At 53.6% G+C, this 14,446-nt stretch overlaps 1 protein-coding gene across 3 annotated transcripts in view; it reads left to right on the plus strand.

The window, feature by feature from the left end:
- The window catches only part of RBPMS (RNA binding protein, mRNA processing factor), a 196,983-nt gene that overhangs the window by 168,332 nt on the left and 14,205 nt on the right, over window positions 1–14,446 (plus strand). Inside the window, exons 6-8 of one of the 3 annotated variants that reach the window (XM_043893563.1) lie at window positions 869–999; window positions 11,747–11,880; window positions 13,803–13,872. In XM_043893563.1, coding sequence (XP_043749498.1) covers window positions 869–999; window positions 11,747–11,880; window positions 13,803–13,872 — 335 coding nt within the window. Of the gene's footprint in view, window positions 1–868; window positions 1,000–3,630; window positions 3,876–11,746; window positions 11,881–13,802; window positions 13,873–14,446 lie in introns of those variants that run through there. The other 2 variants (XM_043893565.1, XM_043893564.1) reach the window with 2 other exon arrangements.

Consider the following 14,446-nt stretch of genomic DNA (forward strand, 5'->3'; position numbering starts at 1 on the left):
AACAGCAGTAGTGAATGCCCTTATTTGGATCTTAGTGCAGCACCCCTTGAATCTGAACACCCCAGACTTTGCGTTTCCATCCTCCAAACTTAGAATACCTTAAATGCCCTGTGATCACAGTGTCTGGCCTTGTGCTTCTGAACAGAAAACGCTGGATGGTCACGGTACTTGCCAGTAATCATTGTGCCGATGAATAGAGGAGTCCTCTAGTCCTTCTGGTCTGTCAGGGGCCTCCTGGTCCTGCCGGGCGGCCGCTATTCTCCCAACGGCTCTGCCATGGGTCTTCACGGGAGATCGCTACTGGATCTCTCTCTTCCTTGGAGGACCCTGTTTGCTCTTTGCTTCAGGAAGTCCCCACTGTTCAGGGGGTTCCCCGTATTCCAGTTGGAAAGACATCAGCGTGTCCACTGCGGAGCCTAAGATCTGAGCAGGCCAGGCAGGAAGCAGATGCTTACTGCTTTTCTAAAAACTTTTATTTTACTTACTGATTTTTATAAATACTATATAATTATATATGTTTATTATATGGTATAAATTTATACTTTTAAAATAAGTATGAAATAGGTTTAATTACTTACGAATTTTAAATTTATTTTTAATTGGAGAAGAATGGCTTGACAGTGTTGGTTTCTGCCGTCCAACAACGTGAATCACCCCCCCTTGAGCCTCTCTCCCACCACCCCCAGTCCATCCCAGCCCTCGAGGTTTTTTTTTTTTTCCAATTCTGTGGTCGGCATTCAGGTGATCCAACGGCTGAGAGCGATGCGACCCGTGCCACGGACCGGGGCTCGGGCGCGCGCGGGTGTGTTTGTGACTCGGAGCCGGCGGCGGGGTGACCACTAACTGTCCCCTTCTTCTTGTCTTGCAGATGAGCTCACAGTGCCTGCACTTTACCCCAGTAGCCCTGAAGTGTGGGCCCCGTACCCTCTGTACCCAGCGGACTTAGCGCCTGCGCTGCCTCCTCCTGCTTTCACCTACCCCGCTTCACTGCATGCCCAGGTAATTGATGCCCATCGGCCACGACTCCACTCACCCCAGCACCGGTCCCTTCCAACCTGGTTCCCCAGAGCACACCGTACGACTAACACCTCTCCGGCTAACAGATCCACCTCCGAGAGATTAATGTCCCCCTCTCGATCCAGCCGCCACTCCTCTGGGACTTCTGAGGACCGTCTGACAGCCGTGACATCACCCACTGCCTGACGTTCCCCCCACCCCCGGACGACACCACTCTCTTCCTTAATGATCTCACCTCATGTCACACACACACGGGAGACGGGGCCCGGGTTAGACCTCCCCCAGCCAGCTTGAGGGTGTCCCCGGAGCCCAGACATGTGTGCTTTGTTGTGCGGGGGTTCCGCGGAAGGAGGCGTGCGCGTGGCCCACGAGTCGTGTGTCTGCGTGTGTTCCTCTGTACGGAGAGTTCTTCTCATGTGTTCTGGGAGCTCGAGTGATGAGGGGGCATGTTGGGAGTTGCCAGGAGGAAGGCTGTGTGCTATCCTACATGTGTCAAAGACCAGATTCACACTTCCATTTATTTTTGAGACCCTATGGGAAAGGAGGTACGATATAGTGTCTTAAATGTAATTATAAGACAGGGTCGAGGTGTGTCTTCTGACCGGCTTTCTTTCTCGGTTAAGAATAGCCTGAGTTTTATAAACAGACTCTAGTGTTTCTTCACAAAGATTACTGTCTGTCTACTTACCAACCCTTTCTCTTCCCTTGGGGGAAAAAAATTGTTTCTCTTAGCTTTTCTTGCAAGCAGTAGTAATCCGTGTTAGGATCCAGAGTGATGATCAATAGCAGATAAGAGAGAAAAAATATAGCTGTCATTTGTCTTATTTCATGTGTAACTCCTTTAGAAGCAGAAAAGCCTGTTTTTAAAATATCATCAGCCTGAACAGGTTTGGGGAGGCAGGGGGTTGTTTTGCTTAGTGGTTATTGACCAGGCTGGGTGAAATCAACAGCTTGCCAGAAAACCCTTCTGACTTAACACTCTTTGACGTGGTACAGAACTTAACTGTGTTGTACACGACACCTACCAGCCGCCCCAGTGAGGGTTCTCACAGGGAGGCCATGGGCTCAGAGTGTTGTTAGATGGACATCCTCCCGTTCTCTCCCGGCTCAGTTGTCAATGCTTTGATCGTGCATGGACAGCCCGGCCTCTCAGGTACCGTGCAGGAAACCTACAAAGAAAAGGCTGTGGTGCCTGGACCTCCAGAGTGGGGAGAGGCGGGTGGAAAGAGTCCAAGTAGGGAAGAAACACGTAGGTGGTGGTGGTGACCGCTCTTGGCACAGAAAACAGAATTACAGGGTTATTCCAAGACTGATCCCAATCTCTGGATTGTCCGTGCTGTTCGCTTTTCCTTCCCTTGCTGCCCTTTTCATCTTTGTCCACATCAGTGCTCAGTCAGTCTTGAAACGGCAGGTAGCCAGAGCTGGAGAAGGGAAAGGGAAGCAGCAGACGCCTTCTGCTGGGTTATCAGAATGTTCCTGGGGGCCTCAGGCATAATTTCATAGAGGCCGTGGAGCAACTCAAAAAGTCCTCTCTGTTGGTGGCCCACCCCTGCCATCTGGGGTATGTGATCCCCCTTCTTCCTCTTCCTGGACTGCCTAGATACAGATCCACTGACTGTCGAGGCCATGTTAATAATACCATGAAATGGTGCCAAGTTTGCATAGTCTTCTAAGTACCCATGGCTTTGGTGAACAGCCACAAAGCCTTTTCACCACTGCCCGGGAAAAGCAAGAACTGACACTGGCCGAACAGGACCGGGAATGAGAGATCCGAAAGCCCAGGCCATTGTGAGGAAGGATGAGGAGAGACGTGCCAAGATAAATGGACGCGCCTGTTCTGACTTACGGGGATGTGTACCGCCCATGGTGGCATGGTCCCCATGAGCTGTTCCTTGGTCTTGAGGCTTTCCCAGCCGGGCATCCACTTAGCATCGCTACATCAGCCCTAGAGCTGGTGGGACTCTCATCTGATACCAGTGTGAGATCCTTGCGCTCAACCCCGCTTCTTGTTGGGGTTCATTCCCAGTACAAGCTTGAGTTCTGTATCGCAAAGACTGATGAACAGATATGGTTATTTAAGTGTCTTTGTCCGATATGAGAATCGTAGAATGAACTGGGAGAGGCTTGACAGATCAGCTGGTCTGACCCATTTTACAAATGAGGACACAGACTGGAGAAGATGCAGAGAGTTGTCCAAAGTCTGCACGTGGCTCTGCCGTGGCCAGAGTCAGGCCGCCTGATTCCCAGCCCTGTCCATACCTCAGAGCTGGCCCACCAGAGACTAATTCTTTGATGGAATTGTGGAGAGGCCTTGCCCCAATGACTCCTTGGATCTTTTTCTTCTCTAAGTAAATGAGAAGCCTGTAAGAAGAGATTTGGAGGCAGAGACGAGGGACTCAGAACTTAACCTTCACCTAAAAGGCCTAAGAGAATTTTTACTAACTGGTGGTAGAGCAGAGGGGAAGGCCAGAAGGGAGCATCCCCTTAGTGGCTAATTCCATTTTTGTTCTGGAAATCTTATTATATGTCTTTGGAGATCAGCTTTGAGATGATTTTGCTTTTCTTAGTGATGTTGTGCTCTGTTTTGAGACATGGATTTTTTTTTTCTTCTAGTGTTTCTCTCCTGAGGCAAAGCCCAACACACCTGTCTTTTGTCCACTTCTCCAGCAAATTAGATTTGTCTCTGGGAATGTGTTTGTAACATATCAACCTACTGCAGACCAGCAGAGGGAGCTCCCATGTTGAATTTGCTTGTTAGCTGTTTGTTTGTTTTTTTTCCCTTCCCTCCCTTTTGCAAAAACTATTTCTTGGTAACGTTTGAGAGATTTCAATAAAAATTTTAATTAGAGCAAAAATGATCTCAAGTAGACTGCAGCGTTTTGTTTTTCACGGTGATGCGACTTTGGAGCTAAGATGCTATCTCTGACGGAGATTTGGGGAGAGCTGGGCCCAGGACACTGAGTACACATTATATGGGAGAAGGAGCCAGCATCCCAGGGAGACTTGGTCCAGGGTTGAGGCCTCGATGCTGCTGCCTGGATCCTCTTGGGCTCCTGAGCCATCAGAGCTGCATATTAGAAGTTGCTCATTCTAGCATCCATGGGTCACACCTGCTGGGAGCTGTCACTTCAACAAGGATGGATGTCTTTTCCAGTCTGTCTGATCCAGAAGGAAGTTCCAGGAGAGACAGAAATTATCACTGCAGAAGGAGTTGATGCTTCGTATCTCTACTTTTGTCCAGCTTATATGGTGCCTCCATGTACATCGAAGATGCGTGTTGGACATCACATCCCACTTGTAAAGAATTATTGGAGAAGGACTATAAGCCACAGTACTGCCTTTTGTACTTCTAGAGATAAGAGAGCAGGTGATTTCTGAGTATATCATTCGCATTTTAAGAAATGCTCATCCTGCTTGCTTTCCACCATCGTCAGTATTTGAAATGTATTAAGTGTGTGACGTGAGTCACTGTGGACGAGGGAGGAAGGTTTCATTCACGACTTTTAGGAAAGGTGCACGTGGAAGATGATCCACACAGCTCCTCTTACCTCATATTCACACATCTCAGCTGTTTTTTTTTTTTTAAAGTCTGGGTTCATTTTTGCTTTTGGTCTGCTTGCTAATGGGGCTGAGAGGAAGCCAATAAAACACACTGCCCTCTTCCACAGTCTAGAAGCAATAGCATTTACCCTTGACCAGAGTCACACTGAATTGAGCCAGGAACTTGTGCAGGTAAGTGGGACCGGAAAAGCAGGTTCTGGTTACCAGCCTGTGTCTCCTCCGTGGGCCCCGTCTGCCCCGAGTCTCTGCACGTCTTCTCCCGGGACTGCCCTGCAGCTTGTGACCGGAGCGCATCACCTGCCCGCGAACAGAAGGTCTTCAGATGAAACCACAGACTTCCCGGGGCAAGACGGGCCCCTGGGGAGGTCTCCTTGTGACATACTGGAAAAATTCTAAAGGTTAGACCTAAAATAAATGCCAGAATGGACCATGGGAAAAAGACATGGCAAACAGGGACGAGAAGGCATGGGGGAGAGATGGCCTAGGGTGATGTGTGGGTATCCTGACCACCAGGTCCTCGCCCCAGACACTGCAGTTTCTAGAACGGCATTTGTAAACTTTTTTTTTTTTTTTTAAGCAGATTTCATTAAGCATCTCCTTTGTCACTGAGCCCCCATAGTGAATACTGAGATGAAGCAGCATGGTCTGGCGTGAGTCAGATTTAAGTGTGGTACATAGCTGGTCAGAGGGGGCGTGGTGAGGGAGGCAGGTATGACTGTGGACTCAGGTGAGCGCACAGCCTGGCAGCAGGTCAGCAGGGCTTGCTTCCTACCAGGTGCTCCTGGGGACTCTCACGGGGGGGGGACTGTGTTCTTTGAGCTTCTCCCTCCTATTCCCAGGGCAGCAGCCAGTGTTGAAATGCTGGCCCTGAGAGCAGACGACCCCCCGCCCCCCGCCAGAGGCGACTTCAGCCCCTCACCAGCCGCCAGCCTCCCAGAGGAAAGAGAGGCGTCAGGAGATTCGGGTGTGGTTTCTCTTCCCCCTGACAGCCTCATCCTTGAGGCCTGGTTTTCCCAAACACGTCTTATCCTGTAGCCCTGGGGCTGGTCTCTGCCCCAGAGACCCCAGCCTTGAAGGACTGCCTTTGAGGTAGTTCAGCTCAAGGCTTTGAATTGTTCTTAGGCATAAATGAAACTATTAATCCTCTGACATTTGCTTTTCTCTTTAAACCTGCAACTCCGTGAAGGTCAGAGTAGGGGCGGGGGAACCACGCCCTGGCAGTCTGTCTCCTGACTGCACCAGCCTTGTCTCGTTCCCTGTTTCTGTTTGACTTTCTGGTCACCTAAGAGCCCCTGGCCCAGCTCCCATAGGAGACCGACCGAAGGTGAGCAGGGCAGGGGTGGTGCTCACGGCCCAGCCTCTCGTGAGCACCGGGCCCCCTTTCCTGTTCCAGTCCCCCCAGCCCCTCCCTAGGGGGCTCTCTCCCTGCCAACCCCATAAGGCCTGAGGTTTCTGGGGCTCCCTGGTCAGATTCGGGCTTTGCCGTTTACAGGTTCTGTGACCTTGACTCACGTTCCTTAAAGGAGTCCACCTGCAATGCAGGAGACCTGGGTTCGATCCCTGGGTCGGGAAGATCTCCTGGAGAAGGAAATGGTAACCCACTCCAGTATTCTTGCCTAAAAAACAATCCCATGAAGAGAGGAGTCTGGCAGGCTGCAGTCTTTGGGGTCACAGAGTTGGACACGACTAAGCAACACTCAAAGTGGGGCTAAAAATCCCTCATGTAAAACAGGGGTGCCGCACACAGTAAGGGCTTAGAAAATGTTAGCCTTTCAAGGTGCATTTGAATCTTCAAGGAGAAGGGAGCCCAGCACTAGCTACCCCCGTGAACTGTGCTGGTTCAGACACTGAGGATGTCTAGCCTGGACGCCCGCGGGAATGCAGAGTCCTCGTGGCTGCAGCCCGAGGGAAGATCAGAGGCTGGGAAGGTGGCTGAGGAGCGGGTGAGCGAGATGAGGCCTGAATGACGTTCCCCACCGTCACGAGCGATGCCTGCCTGCCTCAGCACTGTGGTCCCGGCAGCCGGTGCCGACTCTGGGAGAACGTGGCCCCTGGAGGGAGCCCCCCAGCCCCTGGGGGCAGGCCAGGCCCGGACACGCCTGTCCCCAACAGGAAACAGCTGGATTCCCAGAGACCAGTGGTAACATGTGTTCCTTTACTCAGAAGTCTTCAGCTGCTGGTCAGCCCGCCCGTCCTTCCCGGGGCCTTCTAGCTCATTCTCCCTCCAGTCTTTCTGCTATGACTCTGCCCAGCCTGGTATCCAGGTAATGGGGCTACGTTGAGTGCCTTGGGTGGTGGGAGGAGATGATTCTCCTTCTAGTCCTGGTAGCTGAACACCGCCTCCCCCGCCCTCGGGAGCCAACTCCTGGCCTAGAAGATGCTCTCCCCCCTTTTACCTTCTCTGTCCCACCTGTCCTGTCTCTTGCCCTTCCCTCTGCTCTTTGGTCTTTGAAGACCCAAGGAGCCTCTTCATAAGGCAGTGATGTATGCCCCTGCCCTGTCCTCACCAGCCTCAGAGCAGTCCAGAGCCAGTGTTCCGTCTGGTGGTTGGGCCCGGTGGTCCCGTTGATCAAAGCCACTGCTCCAGCTGCAGAGGCCGGGACTCCCCACGCCCCATCCGGGGCAGATTTCCTGGTGGGGGGGCAGGTGGCAGGATTGCCTTCATTTGGAGGGCACTGTGTTTTCCAGGTTCCAATTTCTTTTTCCAGCTGTAAGGCTACATCCCCCCAACGCTGTGTGTCTCCCCCAACCTATGTCCCTCCAACCTCGTGAGCAGGGAGAGCCCCCATGAGTCTCAGCTGGGTGCCCCCCCCCGGGACCGCCCGTTCTCCGCTGAGCCGGCTGCCTGTCTCAGTGGGATAGTGCAGAGGGCATCAGTGCAGAAGATCCAACAGGCCCAATTTGAATGACAGGTTCCGCCCATGCTCCTGACTTGGAGGCTTTAGGCAGGCTTTTGTTCTGTTGATTTTGCTACCTCACTGAGCCTCCGTTTCCTCATCTGTAAGTAGGAAGAATGAACCACTTATTTCACAGCGTTATTTTGAGGCAGAGAGTAAAGTGCTTGGCATAGAGCAGTAGTTACTGTTAAAATAGCTCTTCCATTTCCTTTATTTTTTTTTTTTTTGGTCAAGAAGAGATGCCTGGGACCTCCCTTTGTAGCTTAAGAAGCAGTTAGGATGCAGGGGCTCAGGACTGGTACCCCAGCAGCAGAAACCCGAGGGCCCAGGCTTCGCACTTTGGTAAAGAAGAGAAGCATCTGGAGTCGGGCAAGAAGGGCTGTGGTGTGAGCTGAGGGGAGGCCGGGGCAGCTCTGCTGGCCGCCCCCACAGGTGTTTGGCCTCTGGCGGGATGAGTCCCAGATACCATCTGAGAGGACATGGATTCAAACAGCTTCGGGAGCAGAACCAAGAAAGGCTACCAAGAAACTTTGGAATTAAAAGATGCAGGCGGCCTAAAAAGCAAGTGAACTCCGTGAAGAAAACCCGTGGTGACAGGGGCGAAAAGGAAAACGAGCTCCAAATGGGATCATGTTTTATTCAAGGCCGGCACTGCTGGTGGGGAAGGCCAGGAGCCCGTGACAGGAGGGGAAAGTGGGACGGCCCGACTTCCAAGTCTCATCCACTCTGCCACCGAGTGCTCTCGCTCCACCGACCCGGCTCCCGGAGACCTCTAATGGCCCTTGATAGCAAACATAGTTAAAAATTAACAGACTGACAGAATTAAATATGGATGACCAGCCAGCGCTGCGGACTTAATCTGACACAGGGTGTTACACGCCTGGGTGCCTTCGACCCGAGTGGCGTCCTGAGTGAACTTCTGGGATGTCTGAGCACATTTCGCATGCCTGTTTGGAAGCGCGAGCTGCGCTGGTGCTGAGGAGAGATGGGGAGAGATCTGAAAAGGCCAGAAGAGAAGATGATCCCTGAAGGGTTATGTTTAGTTAAGTCCGGCCGTGATAGGTCTTAGCGGGAGGGGTTCACTGGCCTAGGACCTTGCTCTTGGGATCTAGACCTTGTGGCTGCCTGGACTCAGACCCCACAACCTCCCACTGTTCAGACCCTGTTCAGATGGTGCAAGGTCATGGGGCTGGGCCCTGGCCTCGGCCTTCTCTTCCCACCCCCCCACCAGCTGTTGGAGTGGGTCAGATGGCAAACTTCAACCTTTGAACCAGTTCACAGAAATCTTGACATTTTTGTCTAGGTAACAGCCATTTGCTTAATCGCCCCAGGCAGAGTTGTTCAGTCGCATGGCAAAGAGTATTGTAAAAGAAATAGTAAGAAATGCTGATTGCAATTCTGTGTCCTCCTTGTCCTTGGAAAGAGTAGGAGGGGGCGAAGGGAGACTGTGGGGTTTGGACGTTCCTTTAGGGAATGGTCCTCAATGGGCCTCATCTTGTGGGGTAGAGAAATTCCTGGCAAGTGTTCTTCTGGTTTTGGCAAATGCTTTATTAGAAATGGGGAGGGTTGCTGTTTCACAGAATCCTGTAATTCATCCCATCATGAGGGTCATCTTTTTTGTAATTGTGAATCATCACTGGGGTCTGTTGGGTGAGTTTGGACTTTCTTGGACCAGAGGAAGTCTCCGGCTTGGCCGCCTCTCCACAGCCCGCAGCGGAGTTTGCTGTGGGACCTGACCTTAAACCGCTTAAGAGCGGAGCTATAGAGCCGGAGTCGGGGGTGGGCAGAGTTGATCATGATTAAATAGCGTATGAGTGGCTGGTGGCCGGTGGCTTGCGGCTGAGAAAGCTCTAGCAGGGTCTTAAGGGCTCTGTGTTGGGGACAGTGGGAGAAACCCGCCTAAGAATCTTCCATGTCTTCAAGAGGAGAGAGAGCTTGGTTCTGAGTGTGGTGCTGGGAAGTCTGCATCCAGGCCCAGCATCCGCCTTAGGAAAGGGAAGTCGCGACTGTGCCTTGTAGATTAGACAGCCAGGGAACCAGCTGGTCTGGTGATGGCCAGCTCTGGTTAGTTTTGTTCAAGAGCTGGTTGATGCATCGGCATACTCAGCCTCTTGCATCCGCCAAATGTCACCACTGGAAGGCATCTTCCAGACCAGCATTTCTCAACGCTGTTACGTAATTTAAAAGATGATGTGATCTGATAAACTTGGGAAACCCAGGATGAAATCAGGCCAGACAGGTTTGTTTCAACTTCTCGGAGCTTTTCCCATACTGATGTGGATCTAGAATCTGCTGAGACGGTGCATTTTTCTCTCAAACGTACTTGACTGCAGAGCCTGACTCGCTTCTTCCGGCTGCCCTTTAGGAAACCGTGTTCAAGAGCAGGCTCTCTCAAAGTTGAGCATGCATATGCAGCAGCGTTACCTGGCGGACTTGATTAATGCAGGTGCTTGAGCCCTCCCCCTAACAGTTTCTGCATTTCGGACATGGTCCCAGGTGATGCTGGTGGTCGGGGGACCATGTTCTGAGAACCACTGGTCTAGACTTGTCCCTTGAGTCCACAGAGAAGAAGATAGCTAAACCGAGAGATGTTTATTAATGGTGGCTCCCAGGAGTTGAGCCAGCCGCCTAGTAAGCACTTCTCGTGACTGTTTCTAAAGGCAAGTGGGATGATGATGGCATTGTCACTAGGAAGGAAGAGCACAATGAAATAGTAGCCTTTTGGGTGCTTTGCCGTGGGTGCTCCTCAAAAGCTGCTATAGGAGAGCAAGTGGGGCAGGCAGGCAGCCCACTCTGGAGCCCAGTCAAGGTCTTCCTCTCCTTGGCAACACTGTTGAGGATGTGAAGTCACTGTATTTGAATCCTCTGGGCCTTAGTCCCTCATCTATACATGGAAGAGGATGGATGTTTTTTGGGTATCTCGCCCTCTTCTCTAGCACTTTATTTTTGCACCGAGTCATTTCTTACCTGGCTGCTCTCCTCCTGTCACCAGTCGCTGGAGCTGGTATGATGCTGAGGTGGTAGAGACTAACCCTTGCTGCCTTGGGGAGGAAGGTTCCTCAAGAAACGCGATGGCGGAACCCCAGTGTGTTCCCTGGTTGGTGAATCGAAACAGGGATGACTGTCAAGAGTCAGGATGAGGTTCTAGCGGAAGCGCCCAGGGTCTTCCATGCTGCTTACTCACATGGTGCTGTCTGCACGCTGTGTCTAGCAGTCTCTGGTGCAGAGCAATAATAGCAGGATCAGTTTGGATCATATCTGTTGTGTTAGAGGTTCTTTCAGGGACTTCTGAGGCCCCCGGAATTGCACACAGCATTGTGAGCGTACATGGGGTTGAGCACGCTGCATTTTTCAGCTGATCAGGACGGTGGCCTTAGGAGGAAGGTCAGCCACGCTCGATGGCCCCTCAAGCCAGAGTCAGCAAGTCATGGGTTTCCCCAGTGTTTATGACGCGTCTAACTAGCCCCTAGGCACAGGGCAGGAGTGGCCACGAGTGACCCGGAGCCAGAAACCACAGCAGAACGGCAGTCTGAGTGGGCGTAAGGATGAACCCTCTGTTTTCTCAGAGGAGAGCGGTGATTAGCACAGAACACTTCTTCCCCCAGGGCTGGCTGCCTATGCTGGGGTTTTGCCCGTGAGCTCTGCTGCTGCTCTGCCCTCCTCGGGCACGGGGACATTGCTAATGGCAAGCGCAGGCTCGGCCAGCTCCTGCTGGAAGGGGGATGGCGCTGAGCCCCGTAGAGCTGGAAGGAGGCAGCCTTTGGGGTGGCGGAGGGGGTGGGGGAGAGGCGGGGCGGCGGGGGAGAGCCCACCTTCTGGGCATGCGCAAGAGTGGCCAAGTCCCAGTGGGTCTCGGGCCCATTGCCCCTTCACCTTCCCTGAGGACCAGCCCGTGGGCTGACTGTACCTCAGCTCAGCTGAGCCCGGCATCTCCTGGCCCCCCGGCTCAGCATCTGCCTGCCCATCACCCGAGGGGCTCCGGTCCCCACCGCAGGCAGGGGCCCTGGAGAGTGCGAGGCTATGTGTGTGTGGAGAGGCTGGAGCGGGTGTGCGGGACAGGGAGGGGGGATCTCCTTGTCACCGTCACTTGCACCGAAACGGGAGTAATGCCATCCACCCTGCGGTCCCCCCTCTCCCCCGGGCTCCCGTGAAACACCAGCGCGCCTTGGGCTCCGCGCCCCAGCCCCGCACCTGGGCATCACCGGCCGCCGCCACTGCTCGCCCCCAACCCCGGTGCACACGGACCCATCCCCCCTCCACTGTGTGTCTAGGTTCCCAGCCCCCCACCTGCCACGGGGCTGTGCCCCCGCCCCATCCTTTACTACCTGTCTCAGGAAGGCAGCTCCAACTCTGCCCTTTGCTTAGTGAGCAAGTGGATTCAGATGCACAAAGCCATAAGCCATGGGTAGGTATGAGTTTTTTCTTTTGCGCGTCTCCCTTCTGCCTTCTCCCCCTCCTCCCCTGTCCTCTACCCTCCCTCTCTCCCTTCCGCCCCTGCCTCCCACGTTTCCCCCTCTATCTCTACCTCCTTTGTTCTGCACCCCCTAAATTCCCCATATGACATGTTTTTAGCCTACCTGCATGCGAAGGTTTGATCCGTGTCCCTTTTGTTGCTATGAGTATTGAAAAGACTCTGGTTCGGTCCCAAAAGAGCTTCAGTACCAGCTGGTGGCCCCCCCAGGAATACAGCTTCATCCTCCCGATTCAGAGGCCCCACTTTGGCTGGTAAACCTGTTCCTAGTCATATCTGATGTTCTGCCCTGGTGGGTCTCTAAGGCACAGCTGGCCCAAGGGCTTCTCAGGAAGGCAGCTCTAACTCTGCCCTTTGCTTAGTGAGCAAGTGGATTTAGATGCACAAAGCCATGAGTCCCGGTGTAGGCAGAAGCTCCATATACACCCTTGGTATAGGGAGTGAGCGAGGCCAGACCCCTCTGCTCCGAGCGGGGATGGCGTCCCCAGTGTGGCCCCTCACGGTAGAATGACAGTCAGAGGGACACGTCACTCAGTGAAGGATGCGGGGTCGAAGATGAGGGGCCTGCAGACTTCTGCATGTGCCCCACGGGGAAAGGCCAGGGTCCGATGTGGGCCCTCTTGGGCGCATTCCCAGACAGCCCAGCGTGTAGGATCTAGTTAGAGCTGGAGGAGCCTGAGCCCTGGATCCTGACCCAGCCCTGGGCCCACTGGGCTCTGACCGTGGTGGACACCACTCAGAATCCCCAGCCCTTGGCCGAGTTCCCCACCTGTACCTATCAGGTAAGAGGAGGTGGAAGGTCTCCAGGCCCCCTGCACCTCTGGGTCAGTCAGAGGGCTGCTTCATCTGTTCACGCTTTGGAGAGCCAAATAAGATGGCTGTGAAAAAGGGGTTCTGCTGCAGATTTGATTTTATTAAACCACGGAAGTTGATTTGCCCGGGTAAAGTTCCTCCCAGAATCGCATTCCACTCTAGAAACGAGCTCCTGTGAACTGAAATAAGGAGCAGTCTTCCTCCTGCCGTGCTGCAGAGGGTAGCACCTCTGGATCCTCTGCTGGCAGCCTCTGCCTTTGCTGTAATTTGCCCGCCTTCCCCCAGCCCCAGCGCTGCTTTCTGTGATGCTCAGGGGCTGGTGGGGAGTATAAATGGAAGCAGGGGTAAATGGGGACCTCTCATCTCTCGCCTCTGTCCAAATGCTTAGGGGCAAAGCCCACCATGCCAATAGATGGACGTCTGTTCAAGCCGAAGGGCACTTGCCCTTTTGTTTTTTTCACATTTTCCTCCATACAGGATGGAGAGCATTCTGCCAAGCGCACCCAGCATCACAGTCCATCTGTGGGTCGGGCTGGCCTTGCATTCTGGAAACCTAACAGAAGAGGCGGGGTCCCACAGAGTGAGCAGAGGCCACGGGCTACCAGACACCCCAGAGGCCTTTTCTAAAAGCACAGGAGCAGATTCTCAAAAGCCCTCCTGACCCGAACACTGGCATGGATGGTGTCAGGAACCATCTCTTCCTGACCAAACAGACAAGTTTCCAACCGTTAGGCAGGCTGGCCCCCCAGCCTGGATGATGCTGGGTGAACATGGGGATGGTGGCTTGATGGGCAGATTCCAGCCCAGCAGTGGCTGTTGGCTATAAAGGAGGCTGGGAGCAGGGGACCACCAGGGCTCCCGAGAGCATGGTCCTCTGGAGGAGTTCTCAGGATGTGGCTCTGATGCTTTTCAGCCCCTGATGGGGAGCTGCCCGCAGGCAAGGACCTGGGGACAGTGAAGGGGGTGGGGGCCCGGCCGCCCTGTGAGGAGTGGGCGTGCATCCGGGGCCTTGGTTCACAGCCTTCTCCCCACATGTCTTCCAGATGCGCTGGCTCCCTCCCTCCGAGGCTACTTCTCAGGGCTGGAAGTCCCGTCAGTTCTGCTGAATCCTACGTAAGTACTTGCTTTCAACAAGAACCGTGTCCTGCGCCTGGACGGGCCCAGGACAGAGCAGATGTTTGTAACCGGGCGGCCCCTGTCCTGCCCCAGCGCCCACTCCTAGGTGCTTCCTGGGCTCGTCCGAGGTCGTTCCACTCACCTCAGGAGCCCCGCGTGGCCCAGAGAGTTCTGAGGTTGACTTCCCTCAGGCAGGTTGCCCTGTTGACCTGAAGTCTCAGCTGGTGGCTCAGGGCCCCTTTGTTTCCATTTCCAGGGGGACTGCTGAGGGCGGATTTAACTTGCTGACATTCTGGGTACCATAAAAGGTCAGGACTTCCAGAGGGCTCTCATCCTGGGTCAGAAGGCAGAGACTCGCCAAACAGGAGGATTAGCGATGGGCATCAGAGCCTCAGAAACCCCACCCCCCATGGGTGGCCCATGTCCGTCCACCCTCCAACCCATCAGGATTCTTCCTCTGGCAATAAGTAACATGAGGGATGACATTTTTGTGCTGGAAGACATCAACTTCAATAAGCCACGGTTGTACCTTTCCTTCCCCTAACCCAGTGTATTTCTGAGTATGGTCAAA

The sequence above is a fragment of the Cervus elaphus genome, chromosome 32, assembly GCF_910594005.1.
Source record: "Cervus elaphus chromosome 32, mCerEla1.1, whole genome shotgun sequence".
In the NCBI taxonomy this organism is placed as follows: Eukaryota; Metazoa; Chordata; class Mammalia; order Artiodactyla; family Cervidae; genus Cervus; species Cervus elaphus.